This window comes from Vanessa tameamea, chromosome 29 (assembly GCF_037043105.1).
Source record: "Vanessa tameamea isolate UH-Manoa-2023 chromosome 29, ilVanTame1 primary haplotype, whole genome shotgun sequence".
NCBI lineage: Eukaryota > Metazoa > Arthropoda > Insecta > Lepidoptera > Nymphalidae > Vanessa > Vanessa tameamea.
The window spans coordinates 5303304-5320391 of NC_087337.1; the positions used below are offsets into that span (position 1 = coordinate 5303304).

At 37.9% G+C, this 17088-nt stretch overlaps 2 protein-coding genes across 3 annotated transcripts in view; one reads left to right on the forward strand and one right to left on the reverse strand.

The window, feature by feature from the left end:
- Positions 1–17088, forward strand: part of LOC113399237 (double-stranded RNA-specific editase Adar) — a 40157-nt gene that overhangs the window by 22596 nt on the left and 473 nt on the right. For both annotated transcript variants that reach the window (XM_064219792.1, XM_064219793.1), the window contains 3 exons: positions 12607–12757; positions 15960–16082; positions 16776–16865. In XM_064219792.1, the coding sequence (XP_064075862.1) occupies positions 12607–12757; positions 15960–16082; positions 16776–16865 (364 nt within the window). The remainder of the gene's footprint in view (positions 1–12606; positions 12758–15959; positions 16083–16775; positions 16866–17088) is intronic.
- Positions 229–11663, reverse strand: LOC113399235 (inactive pancreatic lipase-related protein 1-like). Its single transcript, XM_026638318.2, has 8 exons — positions 11533–11663; positions 6469–6580; positions 3769–3917; positions 3108–3249; positions 2522–2607; positions 1867–1995; positions 1469–1579; positions 229–389 (listed from the first exon to the last, which is right to left on the reverse strand). The coding sequence occupies exons 1-8, from the start codon at positions 11573–11575 to the stop codon at positions 229–231; spliced, it is 933 nt and encodes a 310-aa protein (XP_026494103.2). The 5' UTR covers positions 11576–11663.

Here is a 17088-nt window from a genome sequence, read left to right on the forward strand (position 1 = left end):
AAAGGTTCTTTAACGTGCTGTACAAACTACATGCAAATGTGCTGAATGAAAAATAAAACCTCTTTTGTAATATTTCGTCCACTAGAGTTGCCACTATATATATAATCTTCCCAAAATATTGGGAAGGTTATATGTGCGTAGAAGATAGATATTTGCAAATACACAGTGCATAATCTGCATCAAAATATAATCGAACTTGTGCATAATTCGCCCTATAACACCGAAATCTCACTTCAAATCGACTCCGAAGCCCATATGGGTGGTCTTCTCCTTTGAGCAGTAGCCTTTCGAGAAGTCACTCATCGATTGACAGCGAGAGGATACGAAAGATGCCGGACGTAGGACCGACTCGCTGTAGAACATATACGAACGCCAGTGACTGCAGAAAACTGGTGTGGGATTGAAAAATTGTCGGATGAGTTCTAAATCGAAATTTGATTGAGACATAATTATGAAAGTTTGTGATAATGTTGATAAGGTTAACGTCTAGGGGCTGATGTGCTTGCAAAAACAGAAGTTCTCGGTCAATGGTCCTGGTGTCAAACCTCAGGTCGGGCCAGTAAATTTTTATTCGACTTTTCTTTCTAAGAAGTTTTGAGTAATATTCTGGAATATTTCAGTTGGTTTTACACATCCGTGGAAAGTTCAAGTTGGTTCTGTTTCTGAAATCTTCCCGGTCGTGATGGATTTGCGGTTATAATGCGGCGTCCACCATCGGCCTTCGAGAATGGAGATATTATCCATCCATATATATATATCTCAATGGACAACGGCCTCTTAGACAGAAATTCGTCTGGATGACATCTTTAGCACAGTGAGGACCATTAAACTTTCCCTTGACCATAAAAACTCTGCCCTGCATGAGATCTAAGATGCTATGTCACCTGTGCCGATATTTTTGCTGACTCACTCATATTTAAAAATACTTGGTGATATGGCTTTTTGCAAGCCTGTCTGGGAAGATACTACCCACTCATCAGATATTCTACCGCCAAACACCGGTACTAAGTATTGTTGTGTTCCGGTTTGAAGGGTGAGCGAGCCAGTGTAACTACAGGCACAAGGGACGTAACATCTTATTTCCCAAGATTGGTGGCGCATTGGTGATGTAAGGAGTGGTTAATATTTCTGGCAATTGTCTATGGGCGCTGGTGACCACTTACCATCAGGTGGCCCATTTGCTATAATTTAAAAAAAAAAAGTACTTTACTGATATACTCTGTAATTAAAATGGTGGAAAAGAAACTCAGTGAGAGTTTCTTGCCGGTTCTTCTCGGTAGAATCTACTCTCTGAATCAGTGAGCATTACAATTTATTCAATACTGTGACACGATGATTCAAAATTTGCTTTTATGAGCCTAGCCTAGATTTTGGTAGTAAAATATCGGAGTATTTAAACTATACTCGGAGTCGATCGAATTGATACATTAAATGATTTTGTTAATTTATTATTGGTATAAATACTCACATTTAGTCAATAACTGCTGTTGAGGAATCACAACTTCGAGTTCGCATCCCGGTTGCGGGCTTATACCACCATTCGGGTAGAAGTCCACGTGACCCATTTGGTGGTTGAAACCTGTAAAATAAGATTAGTCTTTAAGGGGGGGTTTCCACTCGTTTATACGTTATTACTCCTTCTCTTTTATTTATAGTATAGGTAAGCGGTCAAATGTGCCACTTGACGGTAAATGTCCCACCGATCAAAGACATCGCCATTGCGCCACCACCTTTGGAAGCTAAGATGTCATATCCCTAATGTCTGTAGTGATATTGTCTCATCCTTCAGAACAGAAATAATACCAAGTATTGCTGTTAGGCAGTGGAATATCTGATTTTGTACAGAGTCTAAGCAAAAAAGCTTACCGAATATTCCTGCATCAGTATGTATCACGTCAACGAATTCAGCATCAGATGGGTCGAGCCTCTGTTGCAGCGGCAGCTTATCAAAGAGGGGCAGAGCCGGGTCCAGGCCGGTTATGCGAGATACATTACCTGAAAATTTAGGAAAATAACTCAACAATTTGTCTCCTGAAATCTTCAGAGATACACCGTCACTTAAAATCTATAAGACTGGTTTCCCGTTCCGATTTCATCGCCAGCTTCCGTCAATCATCGCCACTGCTGGAGAGAGGCCTCGTCCAAGGTCTCTCGCAATCGGATTACGCCACCTTGCTTAGGTCATCTGTCTACAAGGCTGGAGGACACGCTGTTTTTGCCGAACCGTGGTCTTTACTCCAAGCTACCTACATGAACCGGCACCAGGCCTACAACACCTTGACCTATAGGTCAAAACTATTGAAGCGGTAGCCGCATCTATTGCTGAGGCTGAATGCCCGGGCAAAGGGTAGAACATTGACGCCCTTACTAGGACTGGCTTAAATCTGTTAGGAAGTACCCTGTACTTAATACACAAAAACATTCATATATATCAGCGTCAAGGTTCAGCTGATTAGCATAAGTGCAGTGACAGACACATCGTATGTATAAATGTTACTTTTTTAAATTAATTCCAACCTACCAGATTTAATAGTACTTCCAGTCACCCCGGCAGCTTGAGCTCCCAAACTGTGCCCCACTAAATGGGTCTTTGATAGTTTTAATCCTCTAAAACGATATTAAAATTCATTATAACGTAAGGCATATTACTTCATACTGGTCTATCACTTATTACCACTAATATAAATGTAAATATTGGACAACATCACGTACATGATTCTGATTCCAATGTGAGTAGCTAAAGCACTCGTGTTATGGAAAATCAGAAGTAACGACGGTACCGCAAACACCCAGACCCAAGGCAACATAGAAAACTGATGTATTTTTTCTACATCGATTCGAATCGAACCCGGGACCTCGGAGCGGCGTACCCATGAAAACCGGTGTACACACTATTCTATTCCACAATTGCAGTTAAGATAATATTCTTTTTATTGTCTTCTTTCTCTTGTGCTTAACTGATATGGCTACGGAGCGTAACGCCATACAAACTCCAGGTCAGGTTGAAAGGTATTGAGTTTTTCCGTCGAGAAATTCTTATTAACAGCCCGGAGTCTGGTTGCACTATCGTCACAATAGCAGTAAAATAATTGTCTAAAAACACTGACCTCGATACCAAATAATCAATGAACTGGGCAGCGATACGTCCAATATACCAAGTGTTTTCGGCGGCCTTGAAGTACCAGGGTCCCGCTTCAAGGCGTTGCGCATCAACCATTATGATGTTGGTATCGCCTCTGTGTGTGTATGCTGGAATGAAAACATACCTTTTTGTTAGCACTTTATGAAATTGGTGTTATATACGTGCAAAAAGGGAATATACATCTGTGCACACATACCTCTGTGCACACACACCTCTGTGCAACTGGCCAAGTGAATAAGGGCACCAACAAACATGGTCATAAATTGGATAGTGGACATCGTCATAAACATGTCTTGGAAGCTTGTACGATGTCTTAGTAATTCGTGGAACAGGACAGACTATTGGCGAAATTGATGACTCACCTGGTTGTTCTTTTAACTGACTTCAAAAAAGCGGGAGGTCCTCGATTCGACTAATAATAATAAAATGTAAATATTATTTTTATATTTGACACCTCAGAACACCGTCGTGTCTTGTAAATTTGCAATGCCGATTTCTATGGACGCTGGTGGCCACTTATCACCAGGTGGCCCATTTTATAGCTGTCTAACTAAATCATGAGAAAGGTCATCTTACGCCTTCATATTCTTTTAATCTTCAATACCAATATTTGATCTGGTACACACCTTCTCTTATCCTTAAGGCGCTGCCGTCATCAGGTGTCTCCATGAAAGCGTGGAAGTATAACACAGTTGGATCGTTGAAGTCTATGCTCGAAGCGAAAAGGCTTTCATCGTCGTCTATCAGGAGACTGTGGGCGACGGTTGGGTTGTGTCTGAAAATATATCAAAATATTTATTAGGTTCTATTAGCAATCGATCAAAAATTGAAACAAAGGATAATTCAAGTGGGTTCTAAGTCTCTTATTCAAACGTAAAAACATGTGAAACTGATGGTCTTGCACTTTGACTCTCCGTTCGTATCTGATCGACCCTTGGAGTCTCCAGGAGTGTGGGAAGAGAACGAGCTCAAATATATGAGCACTATAATATTTCCTCTGCCATTGGTCTCCGTCGATAACGGCTGACGTAAATTGTCTCCACATAGAATACTGTTCTCATTTTTGGACTGGCGCCCTTTAGCTCTCTCTTGATTCCTATCAACGCCACGAACAGACGATTTAGTTCATCTAAGCTTCCGGAGAGGCGTTATCTCTGTGTGTCTGTACAAAGAGGAATGCACGACAGGATAATTTGACTTGGTGCCGCCATCACATTTCCATCATCGCACGCATCGGCTGCTGATATCACTTACATCCGCATCACGTCGATGCTTGGCATCCCGCTGATGTGTGTGTATCAAGATCATTCTTTCAACACACGTGCAGATCGTGGAATGATCTTTCCCAAAATGTGGCATTTCAAACATCGAACACATCAGTGTTACGGTCTAGGTGTCCATGGGTCAAATCATTAAGATTGCTAAACAAATTTGTAAGAATAATCGTCGTAATGACCTTTGATGTTAACACCGATTTCTGATTATCGTCGTCTATCACGCTACCCTTATTAAAATTGCATGTATCGCAACACTATGTCTCGTGTGATAGTATATCATGTTCAAATATGACCTTGGACATTCCGATCCTAGGTATTTCAAACTTCACTGACTATCCGGTCCAAGGTTGATAGAGTTTCTGACTTGTGACAAGTCTTTCAAGCCATCATCATCATCATCCTCCTGCCCTTATCGCAATTTTACTTGGGGTCGGCGCAGCATGTCTTCCTCTTCCATACTTCTCTGTCGGACGTCATCTCACAAGTAACATTCTTTCTAACCATATCGTCTTTCACACAATCCATCCATCGTTTCTTGGGTCGTCCCCTACCTCTATATCCATCCACATCCATTCTCAAAACCTTTCGCAAGCCTTTCAAAAGATATATGGTTTCATTTTAGAAAGTGTTGCAATTTTTTAAATTTAATATTTAGTAAACTTAAATAAAAAAAATACTTATTTTGCCATTTCTGGGAACGCATTCGATAGTCCATTGTTTGAATTCCTAAATTACTAAGATTAATTCATATATATCAAGCATTCGTACTGTATAATAATATTTTAATATTGGTTTAATGTTGGAGCCGAGATGGCCCAGTGGTTAGAACGCGTGCATCTTAACCGATGATTTCGGGTTCAAACCCAGGCAGGCACCACTGAATTTTCATGTGCTTAATTTGTGTTTATAATTCATCTCGTGCTCGGCGGTGAAGGAAAACATCGTGAGGAAACCTGCATGTGTCTAATTTCAACGAAATTCTGCCACATGTGTATTCCACCAACCCGCACTGGAGCAGCGTGGTGGAATATGCTCCATACCTTCTCCTCAACGGGAGAAGAGGCCTTAGCCCAGCAGTGGGAAATTTACAGGCTGATTATGTATTATATGTTTTATTGGTCAATATTTTTTATACACAAAACTTAATGTCAATTGGACCATATCCCAATTACAAAGAATCTACTTTAGAAATACATCTATCTATCTATATAAAAAATATCTATATGAATCGAATTTTAAATATTAACTTCTTGGTCCACGGTTGATAAAATTGCTTCGTCGTATTGTTTTTTTAACGAAATTTTAGTTGGAATTCAATATTTTTGCAATCACCAACTCGTAAATGTTGATGATGATGATGTCCAGTCTGGCTGGATGACGCCCAATCTTAAGGGAGACCAGCTGTGCAGGACATATTATAGTTCAGGCAGGCATGTGTGCACAAACACAGGTGCACTCATTCCCTCACTCTCATAATCCGATGGCAAATCCGACGCGATTAGAAAAACTATTAAAGCGTCCAAAGTGCAATGGATTACGGTTCGCCTAGCGATGTAAAAGTCGCAGGATCGATCCTGACCCCTGGGGCTATTGTCGTACCCACTCCTAACACAAGCAATAAGCTTAAAAGGAGGAATATTAGTAATTTCTTCATTAAAAAAAAAGAGACTTCAGGCATATGACCAATTGGCTCAACATGCTTTCCGAAGGCATGGGACTGTTCACACTTCCAAACTCGGCGATGCAACAGAAAATTATTCAATGGGGAAAAACCCAAACACTTCTTATCGATTTGGGCTTTGAACCCAAGACTAGTAGGATTAGTCTGCCTTATATCTAGCCACTAGACCGAAGAGGAATTCAAAGCAAAGACTGCTTTAAAAAACCCGTTCTAAAACTATACACACTTCAAAATTAATTTATTCAAGAATTTCATTAAAATTGTTTAATATAGGCAATATTTTATAAATGTTAATGTGCACTGAATTATTGGTCAGAAGTTGTTTATTACGATATTGTCCATGGTTGATTGGTCCACGGTTGACGTACCTCGTGTAAAGCTGGAATACGATGTCGATGTTGTCACGCACGAACGGACATTTCCCCTTGTTGACGGGCGCGATTTGGAACAATGCATTTTCGAACTGTATCCCAGGGGGGCCTGAAAAACAGAAATTAATTAAATGAAATGAGCCGTGATGGCCCAGTGGTTAGAACGTGTGCGTCTTATGATTTTAACCCCTATATGCATGATCCAAAAGTGAACCATTTTTGAGTTATCACGTTTTTTTTGCTTTTTTGGTGAAATTACCAGTAACCCTGTATATATTATCTATACATACAATATAATTGGAGTGTCTGTTTGTAATATTAAAATAACCGCGTTTTACTAAATGCATACGTATGTATACACGGTACATATACCTAAATAACATTTTTTACAATTTTTGTCTGTCTGTCTGTTTGTTCCGGCTAATCTCTGGAACGGCTGGACCGATTTTGACGGGTCTTTCACTGGCGGATAGCTCATGTAATAAGGAGTAACTTAGGCTACTTTTATTTTAGAATTTTATGTTAAACAATAATAAAGTCACGTTTTTTTATTAAATTCAAACGCGCACGAAGTCGCGGGCACAGCTAGTGCAATATACAATTAATAAATTTATACCCAACGTATGAATCAATAAATATTAACTCCACGTTTTTTTTTACTTCAATATAATCTTGTACTGAGTAATATACCTTATTTAACAATGTTTCTTTGATATGATCTGTAAATTTTTTAATAGGCCAAGTTAAAAATGACTGTGGAATCTCATATTATAGTCCCAGAAAGGATTTATTACGTATGAATCTTTGCGTAGTCTACCCCTCGATCTGGTGTCTATACAATGATTTTTCTATGACTTTCACGTTAGTATACCATCGATCAATAGTCTTGATACTTGTTTACATAACATAAATACATGTGGTCGGTATTACCGTCACCACAAATGGCGTCTGATTGTACGACGAGTTTTCCTCGTGGTCGAAGCGTCGTTGCGTCTTATGAGTTGCTCGTAGAAAGTTAGTCTTGACTATTTGACTTAGAGTCGGCTATATACAGCATGTTCATTAAATAGTATGAAAATTGAGCGTGTCAACTTTAATACTTGATTTTTATGATAAATATTTACAATCCCTTACATAGCCATTACGCCACTAGACTTGAGAGCTATTTTTTTTTTTTTTATACAAAAATCTTATCTATGTTTATAGTAATCCAATGCCTTAGTTAAGTTGACTACCAAAACATTATTGTAATAGTTCCTGAGTTTATATTTAAATTTAACAATATAAATCTATTTATATAATCCCATAACTGATTAAAATAATATCAATAATTCAACGTCAAAATCATACACAAAATAACGTTCAATAAACAATAACAAAATAGAATATTTATATTACATTTAAAAAAAAAAGTGTCAATGTCAGATTAAGTCATGTCAAAGTGACTTAGTGTTGTGTCCCATGTGGCTGTAGCTACTCAGCCTTCAAACCGGAACACAAGAATTCTAAGTACAGACGTTTGCCGGTAGAATCTTAACCAGACGAAAACCCGGCTTTGTTAGTTTTACAATAAATAAAACTAAACAATTACGTTTATTATTTACTTCATGTAGCATATAACTTTTTTATAAACGTGTCTACCCATCATCATCCTGGCCTTATCCTAATTTGCTTGCGGTCGCAGCGTGTCTTCTTCCATACTTCTCTATCTGACGTCATCTCACAAGTAACAATCTTTCCAGCCGTATCATCTTTCACACAATCCATCCCTCTTTTCATTGGTCGTCCCCTTCCTCCAGAGATATTAACCATTCCTTACATCACCTATGCGCCACCAACGTCCTAAGATAAGTCCGCTAATTTCAAAAGCGCGGCGTACTCTACGCTACATATAAGTGAGATGTTAACAGTTGATATGCTAAGTTTAAACACGTGTATCATACATGTGAACCTTCCCCTTGAATCGCTCTGTTTATTGATGTAAACCGCATTGAAATCCGTTGCGTAGTTTAAAAGATCTAAGCGTTGGAACGGGAAGCGACTTTGTTTTATACTACGTAGAGTTTATTCAAGATCACGGTTAACATCGCGTCGATTCAATGTCGATGTGATTAGAACGGGCTATATGTGTATGTTCGGCTTCCGGTTATAATACATATGTAAAGAAATTTGTATGATTTATATAATTTATGACGACTCAGGAATGGATAATGTTTAGAATTGGTTAACTGCTTCCAAAGATTACCCCTATATACAAGCCTAATTTTACCTTTTTATAATATTACTAAAGATAACGTTCCATGACGTTGATTCAATGTTACAATTAAAGCAACAAAAAAAAAAACCGTCCAAGTGCGAGTCGGACTCGCGCGACGAAGGTTTCCGTATCTATAAAAACGGCAAAAAAACATATCTTTTGTATGGGTATCCTTAAATATTTTTAATATTCACCGTTATAGCGGCAAGAGAAATACATCGTCTGTGAAATTTTCAACTGTCTAACTATCACGGTTCATGAGTTACGTTATAGTTGACTGCACACCTTGGGAATGAAATGATCGCCTCCAGGCTGTTTCAAATAACTAAAGTATAATTATTATTGTACATGCGAAATGGAAAAAAAAATAAAAATATCCCGCTGAGTTTCTTCCGCCGGTTCTTCTCAGGTCCGAGGTGTTAAACTCCGAACCGGTGGTAGATTTTTGACTATCAATAAGCAAGTGTAAACACTTCTATATTGAATAAAGATTTTTGACTTTGACTTTGGACTTTGAGCGCAGTCTTAGTAACAGGGTCACGTTTGACACTTTTTGTACGGAACCCTGAAAAACATCTGAGCTAATGCCGGTCATAATTTATTCGGACGTTAAAGCTTTATTTATAATAAAAAAGATATATATTATTATTACGTTTTAATAGTAAAAAAAATGGTGTAACGTAAAAAAAAAAAAAAAATTAATTGCTCATTATGAATGCATCGCGTGTTAGGCAAGAAATACATTACGAAAGTAGAATATTTCTTTGCACTAAATACTTACTATGTCGATTGGTTGCAAGCTATTACAAACGGGGCCGATAGCTCAGTGATTATAATGCGTGAATTCGTACCGTAAATCGCGGGTTCAAAGTGGACCTGGAATTTAGTGAACGTTTTCGTCCGTGTATTCGGTCGCGTTTTAGATGCTATGCTGGTTGTTTGGTATTATTCACACGATATATTTTTAATTTGTAGCCCATTCGTTATTTTGATGTATAAGATATATTATTGTAAAGTTTCATTGAAATCCGTTCAGTAGTTTTTGCGTGAAAGAGTAACAAACATACGTACAAATTTTCGCCTTTATATTTTCGGAGAGTTAGTCTCTCCGCAATAAGTACATTTTATAGTATATCGCCCCGTTGATCCATTGGTTAGATGTAAGACTGCAGATCCCAAGATACTAGGTTCAAAAAACAAAATCGAAATATACTTTATTCAAGTAGGCTTTTACAAGCACTTTTGAATCGTCATTTAACAGACTATATTAAGTGAAGCTACCACCGGTTCGGAATGCAGATTCCACCGAGAAGAACCGGAAAGAAACTCAGTAGTTATTAACTCCAGGTCGAGCCAATTAAACGTTTTTGGGTTTTTCATCGAAAATATCTTGGTAGCAGTTCTTTTGTCGAGAAGTTGGAATTGTGTACGATCCCTTGCCTCGTTGCGATTGTAAAGCAGGTGGTCCTGCGTCTGAATTCTTTGTGATCGTGATGGATTTCCCGTCCCATCGGATTACGAGAATGAGGGTATTGAGGGTGCACCTGTATTGGCGCTAGGACTACACGGGTGTGTACGCACTTTCCACTTCCAGACCCTGGACTAATGCGAATGACAAAATAGGCCAATATTTTTTACTGGCGCGACGCGTACCTTAGGTTAGCCATTGCGTACTTGGTAATGCGCAATGATCCTCGAGGGAATATTTTCTTAGCCGTTAATATTCTGAGCGTTTTATATTATTTTTGATATAAGATCAATTGGACAAAAATATAAGACATTGTTATTTGACACGTCTATTTGGTGGTATGGCTTCGTGAAGGGTCTAGGTATGTACCCAAACATCAGTTATTGTACAGGAAAAACAGCAACAGCAGGAAATTCAGTACTTTTGTGTTCCGGTTTGGAGACTAAGTAAGGCAGTGCAACTACAGCCACAAGACATAACGTAGTTCCAAAGCTTGGTGGTGCATTGGCGATGTAAGGAATGGTTAATATTTCTTGCAGCTCTGTGATAATACAATAAATCTGAGTACTGCTGTTTGACGGTAGAATATCTGATGAGTGGGTGGTCCCTACGATAAAATAATCTAATTCCAAAATACATCTTGTGTTCGGTAAAAGAAAATCTTGAAAGTTTTCGTACTTAAGTGCATTGTGGTAAGCCCTGAACCTTCTTAAGGCTTTTGTCCATCAGTGGATTATAACGGGTTATTTTAGTTATTTGAATTGAATAATCATATTTAAATCTGAATCTGATTTAAGTGAAGTGGCATATTTATCACTAGCTTCCTGTCTTGGTGTCACACTGGTAAAATAAGGTTCAATATATAACTTTTAGGTGGAAAATCATTCATGAAAATAAAATTTTTGGCTAGGAAAGTTGAAATTCTCGATTTTTTTCTACTATAACATGCATGTATTATACATATAAACCTTCCTCTTGAATCGCTCTGTTTATTGATGAAAACCGCATCGAAATCCGTTGTGAAGTTTAAACGATCTAAGCGTACAGACGGATAGCTACTTTGTTTTATACTACGTATATATTATATTAACATATATCAATACAAGCAAACCTTCTTAAAAACTCAGAAAAACTTTTTAACTAATATTATATTCGGAAAGATCTTTGACTTTATTTTGTAAAAAAAAAAAAATACGTACTTAAATTTAAATTTAAAAATTACAATAAACAAAGTAACACATACTGTTTACAGGTCCCACTGGTGGGTTAAAGCCCGCTTTTAAATTTGCACTTTTTTTTAAATAAATATTTTCAAAATATTCCAAAAAATACTCACGTATCAAAGATAAGAAACACGCTAGCGGCACCGTCGTCTGCATTATTATATCACAACTAATTAATTAAATATATAATTTAAGACTACAATAAATAAAACCTTATTTTAATATTATTAAAAAAAAAAAATTAACGTCAAATTTATTTTCAACCTACAAAAGAACGGCTTGGTATTTAAATTATTAAAAAAAAAAAAAACAACAACGTCAAAAGTATTTTCAAAATGGCGCACGGTTATGTCAAAGCGTACTTTCGCGGTAAAACGAGTAGGAAGGAATGGAGGCTTCTTATAATTTTTCCCGCTACTTTCTTAAATGGTAGGGCGGCTTGCGTAAGTCTACTGTCAGCTTCGGAAAACGGGAAAGAGATTATTTTTTAAATGTACGCGAACGCTTTCGATAAAATTGTTATAATTATAATTCTGATGCTGTGTTGTATGTCTTAAGTGGGTTGTAATGTTAGGGGGGTAAAGACGTGGTCTAATTTTTGTCTAATGTCTAGTGGAGAACTCGCTGTTGTTGTGATTTTTTTCTATTTAACATTTTTTTTTATTAGTTCTAATATGTATTATCAAAGCGAAATTAACACTGTCTGCATGTTTTTTTTTTCTTTTTTTATGGGATATATGGGCCACCTGATGTTAAGTGGTCACCACCGCCTTTAGACAATGGCGCTGTAAGAAATATTAACCATCCCTTACATCGCCGATGTGCCACCAACCTTGGCAACTAAGATGTTACGTCCCTTGTGCCTGTAGTTACACTGGCTCACTCACCTTTCAAACCGGAACACAACAATACTGAGTATTTTGCGCTAGAATATTTGATGGGTGGGTGGTACCTACCCAGACGGGCTTGCACAAAGCCCTATCACCAAGTAAAGCTTACAAAGCTATACTGCTAAACCGAAATTGATGAAATTTTGATTGAAGCAAGCCTGACCCCCAAGGAAAGAAATAGATCAATTTTAATGTTTAAAATCTGGGACGAGACAAATATTTCGTTTTTACGTGACGATTTACGATAAATTCATCATCGAAAACCGCGTAAAAGAACTTCGTCCTAAAAATCCTCAGGGCGATTTGCGGACGCATCGAGGGCTGTATCTCGGCCTTGCCGCCGCCGTACCGGCTCCACCGACCGCTGCTGGCGCGCGCCGCCAGCACGGAGGCGCGCACGCCGGCCCGGGCGCCGTCGTTCAGCGTCTGCTGGTCCATAACGTCGCCGGTGAGTCCACAACGTAAATACTTGCATGACAAGCTTGTGCAATGACACGGCCTTCGTTTATTGTAAAATGTGTTTGTTTGATCTGAAACGGTTTTTTTTTTCATTTTATACTAATTTAGCTGTGCTTCGCTGTTACAGCGCCATCTGTCCGGTATATTCTGTAAACTAATGCTGTCAATACGAGTATCTTTAACGACCTCCGTGGTCGAGTAGTGTGTACACCGGTTTTCATGGGTACACCACTCCGAGGCCCCGGGTTCGATCCCCGGCCGATTCGATGTAGAAAAAGTTCATTAGTTTTCTATGTTGTCTTGGGTCTGGGTGTTTGCGGTACCGTCGTTACTTCTGATTTTCCTTAACACAAGTGCTTTAGCTACTTACGTTGGGATCAGAGTGATGTATGTGATGTTGTCCAGTATTTATTATCTTTGATCGGTAAATTTTAATTGAACTTGGGTAATTCTATTAATTTATGATAGTTACGAAACGTTCTCGATTCGTGACGTGACACGTAACATAAACATAAAAAACATATGTTGACATGACACGTAACCAGGGGTTAATTCTACTATTTTATATTGGTTATGATTAAACATTTAGATTAGGATAACCGCATCTTTTTTGATACCTACGATGACGTCACCCTGGCCACACTGGTTTTGAAATTATCAACAGCAATTTGAGCAACAATTACTTACCCATGGTAGATCACTCGGTTTACTACCCTAGAAGAGTTGTTACTTGTAGCGGCACATTTACACAGCACAAACTAAAGTCAAGCGTCTGGTTTGGGCAATAACAAGCCTAACTCCATATGAATCGGGGAGGGCCTCGTATGTGGGATTCCCGGCACCAATTGAGCTAGAATATCAACTAAAACCTTTTCTTCCGCGTAATTCTGTGATCGAATTTCAAAGACTAACCTGGGCAGGATATATTATAAAGCAGGCGTCTCATGGACAGTATATTCAGCACCACAGTACCACAGGACTGGAAAGATTTCAGTTAAGTGTCAACGTCTTTACGCCCTGAGGCATGGCAGAGTTCCCATCTTACAAACGTCAGGCTACCAAACCCAGTAACTTTAATGGTAATAATTCACTGGTTCACTCAACGCGAACGTTGACCAACAAATCGTATTCAAAGGTAGTCGTTAATGGGAGCATCAGTAACTTGATTGTTCTTTACTGATATACTGTGTACTTAAAATTGTGGACAAGAGTAGCTACTCAGTTTCGTGCCGGTTCTGCCGGATAATATTTTGATTTTATTTTGTCATCATCGCACGCCTGTTTATTTATCTCATTTTCCCGCGCTTTTGCGATCTGTCACTCGAGATTACAGATGTTTAAATACACAGATTATACTAAACTTAAATATGCTTGAATAAAGAATATTTTGATTTTTATTTATTCGGTATGGACGATATCCGATTTTTGTGACATCGGTTGTAAAATGTACATTTGGATTAAATATCGATGTTGATCCAATTTAAGATGTCGCTCTGTCTTTGTTTAACTTTACAGTGCACGATTTGTGTGAAAGAGATGGAACGAATGTGATATCGAATTCCGTTTAACATTCGCCTCATCTCTTTCTCACGGACGGGTCACCGTGAAGTTAAAGAGAGACAGGACGTATGTTTCATGCGTTTAATGTAATCGTACTTTGAAGTCATTGACGTACCAGAACGATATACATAGTTTTATTAGATGCGGTGAAAACGGTTAACCGGATCTTCCATAAGTATCTGATTTTATATGTGTTTCGATATGTCGAACACACGGCTGTAACCTATTCCAATGGAAGTAGGAATAAAGATAAACAAACCTTAAAGTTACGTATTTCACGCGATTCGCTAATAACTCAGCTATGTTGTGCACTAAGAGTTTATGATTAATATATGTTTATTTATAACACAACACTATTTTTTCGCAAATCCATAGCGAATGTCATATGTCAAGCTCTCGACCAATGATATCGCGTCAATTTGCTGTCAAATGTTGTTTATTTGGCTTTTCTCCTGTTATGGTTGGAGTAGAGTATAGTATCTATACATTTTTGAATCTATTGTATCGTCTGTATTAGCTAACATAAGCTTAGTACACCCATTTACATTAGCACAGTAGTTTCCATCGGTGACTGGTGATTTTCTAGACGGTTCTCGGTATATATTGCATTAAAATTCGATAGTAGACTATTTAATTTCGCTTGGGAAACGGGCGAGCTAATGCCCTGAGTACACTGGCTCACTCACGCTTCACTAGAGAGTGTTATCAGTAGAGTACTGGGTGGTACCCGACACAAAGCTCATTCACGAATAAATTGATTAAAACGACTTTTAGAATTAATTGATTTTATGTAAATAAACTAGATTAATAATTATAGAAGCTAATGTATAACCTTGAAGGCTTTGCTTTAAACAGTATATAAATGTTCGTTAGGGTTTATTGAACGATGTTTCTTCTCGTTCCTGCATAAGACAGATCTTTAATGGTAAAAAGGGATGGATAGCTGTTTAACTTTTCAGCCATTAAACAATATTAAAGTGGGGCTGGAAGTTCTTCAGATCGTGTTAAATATATGACGCAGCTAACTTAATCAGACTTGTTATTGCATAGGTGGGCAAAAGAGGTACCTGATGGTAAATGGTCACCACTGCCCATAGACTGGTACTTTAAGAAATATTAATCATTCCTTATGACACCAATTTGCCAGCAACCTTGGGAACTGTTGTTAGGTTTCTTGTGCCTGTAGTGTGACTTGCTCAGCTTTCAAACTGGGACACTACCATACTAAATATTGCTGCTTTGTATTAAATATATGATAAGTGGGTAGTCCTACAATACCTCCCAGTATACGTTTATGTATATTTTGAAGTCTAAATCAAACTATCCTATTCTACGAAATATTCGCTTAACGTCTTTCAGTACCACTACTTGAACGACCATTTAGTAAAATGGCTAGGCTATTAATTAAAAGGCTATTTGAACCAGTTGGCTGCGACACATAAGAAGCTAGTATCTGAGTGAGATACTAAATTTATTATTTAAAACATAGTTAGTTACATCATTGTTCGATGTTAAGTATGTACTTTAAAAGATTCACATACGACCTTTTTCATTGACAGCAGCATTGCGGTATTCATTAATCAGAATAATAATTTTGTTCGTTATTATAATTTCCATGAAAAAACATTTAGTATCCGGAGATCATAAACGCGACCACTGGTAAGCTCGAGAATGGACACCCGTCGCTGCTCTGTAAGCAGAGTATGTTCGCTCGCTGGCAGTACCTCGTGAGACGATTACCGCTGTTACCTCAGGTAAGTTTGATAATTTGAACGTTCGCAGGTAAGTTATCGGTATTCAAGTTTATATGGAGTTAAATCTCGTCGACTTCCAGGCAGGAGACATGACATATATTTATAATTGTATTTAACTAACATGACTGTATTTTTAGGATGTTGAAAAATAGTAACTACTGAGTTTCTTGCCGGTTGTTCTCGGTTGAATCTACATTCCGAACCGGTGGTAGCTTTGCGCAAAATAGTTTGTTAAATGACGATTCAAAAGTGCTTGTAAAAGCCTACTTGAGTGAAGTAGTATTTGATTTTGATTGAATTGGATATATTATTGTGTATTGGCCAATTAAATAATTTAATAGTCATATACATGATTTAAGTTAGTGAGTAATTAATGAGTTTTATTTAGATTTTACATTTTGTCTTGTGAAATGGATCAAAATTGATTTTAAGAGCCTCGTTGAATACATTTTATATATGAAGAAATATTCCGTGATTTTAGTTTTTAAAAATTATCCAAGAACTCAAAAGAAAATTCAATCTTATGAAACTAATGGTACCAATCAATCTATCTTGAGTTTGTGTTTGTTATCCAGAGTGAATGATAATTATGTTTGTTTTAAATCTGACCTCAATAAGAATCGAATCCGCATCTCCAAAGCATCGTCGATTTTTGCAATGCTGTTACAACACTTATGTCGTTGAAATTCTCAGGATCCAGCCGGTCCATACCTACCGCCGTTGCCACAAGATATGGACCATCTCCTGTACGACGAAGCGAAGAATCTCTGTAGCACATATCAGGTAAATAAACTCACATTACGTGCAGAAAATTAAATACGTAATGAGTTTTACTTGGTGGTAGACCGCTCATCAGACATTCATCCCAAACAGCAATTCTAAATATTGTGTGGCAGTGTAACTACAGGCACAAGGTACATAACATCTCTAGGTGGTGTGGTGTGGTGGTGCATTGGGGATGTAAGCAAAGGGTAATATAATCTTACAGCACCAATGGACGTTGGTG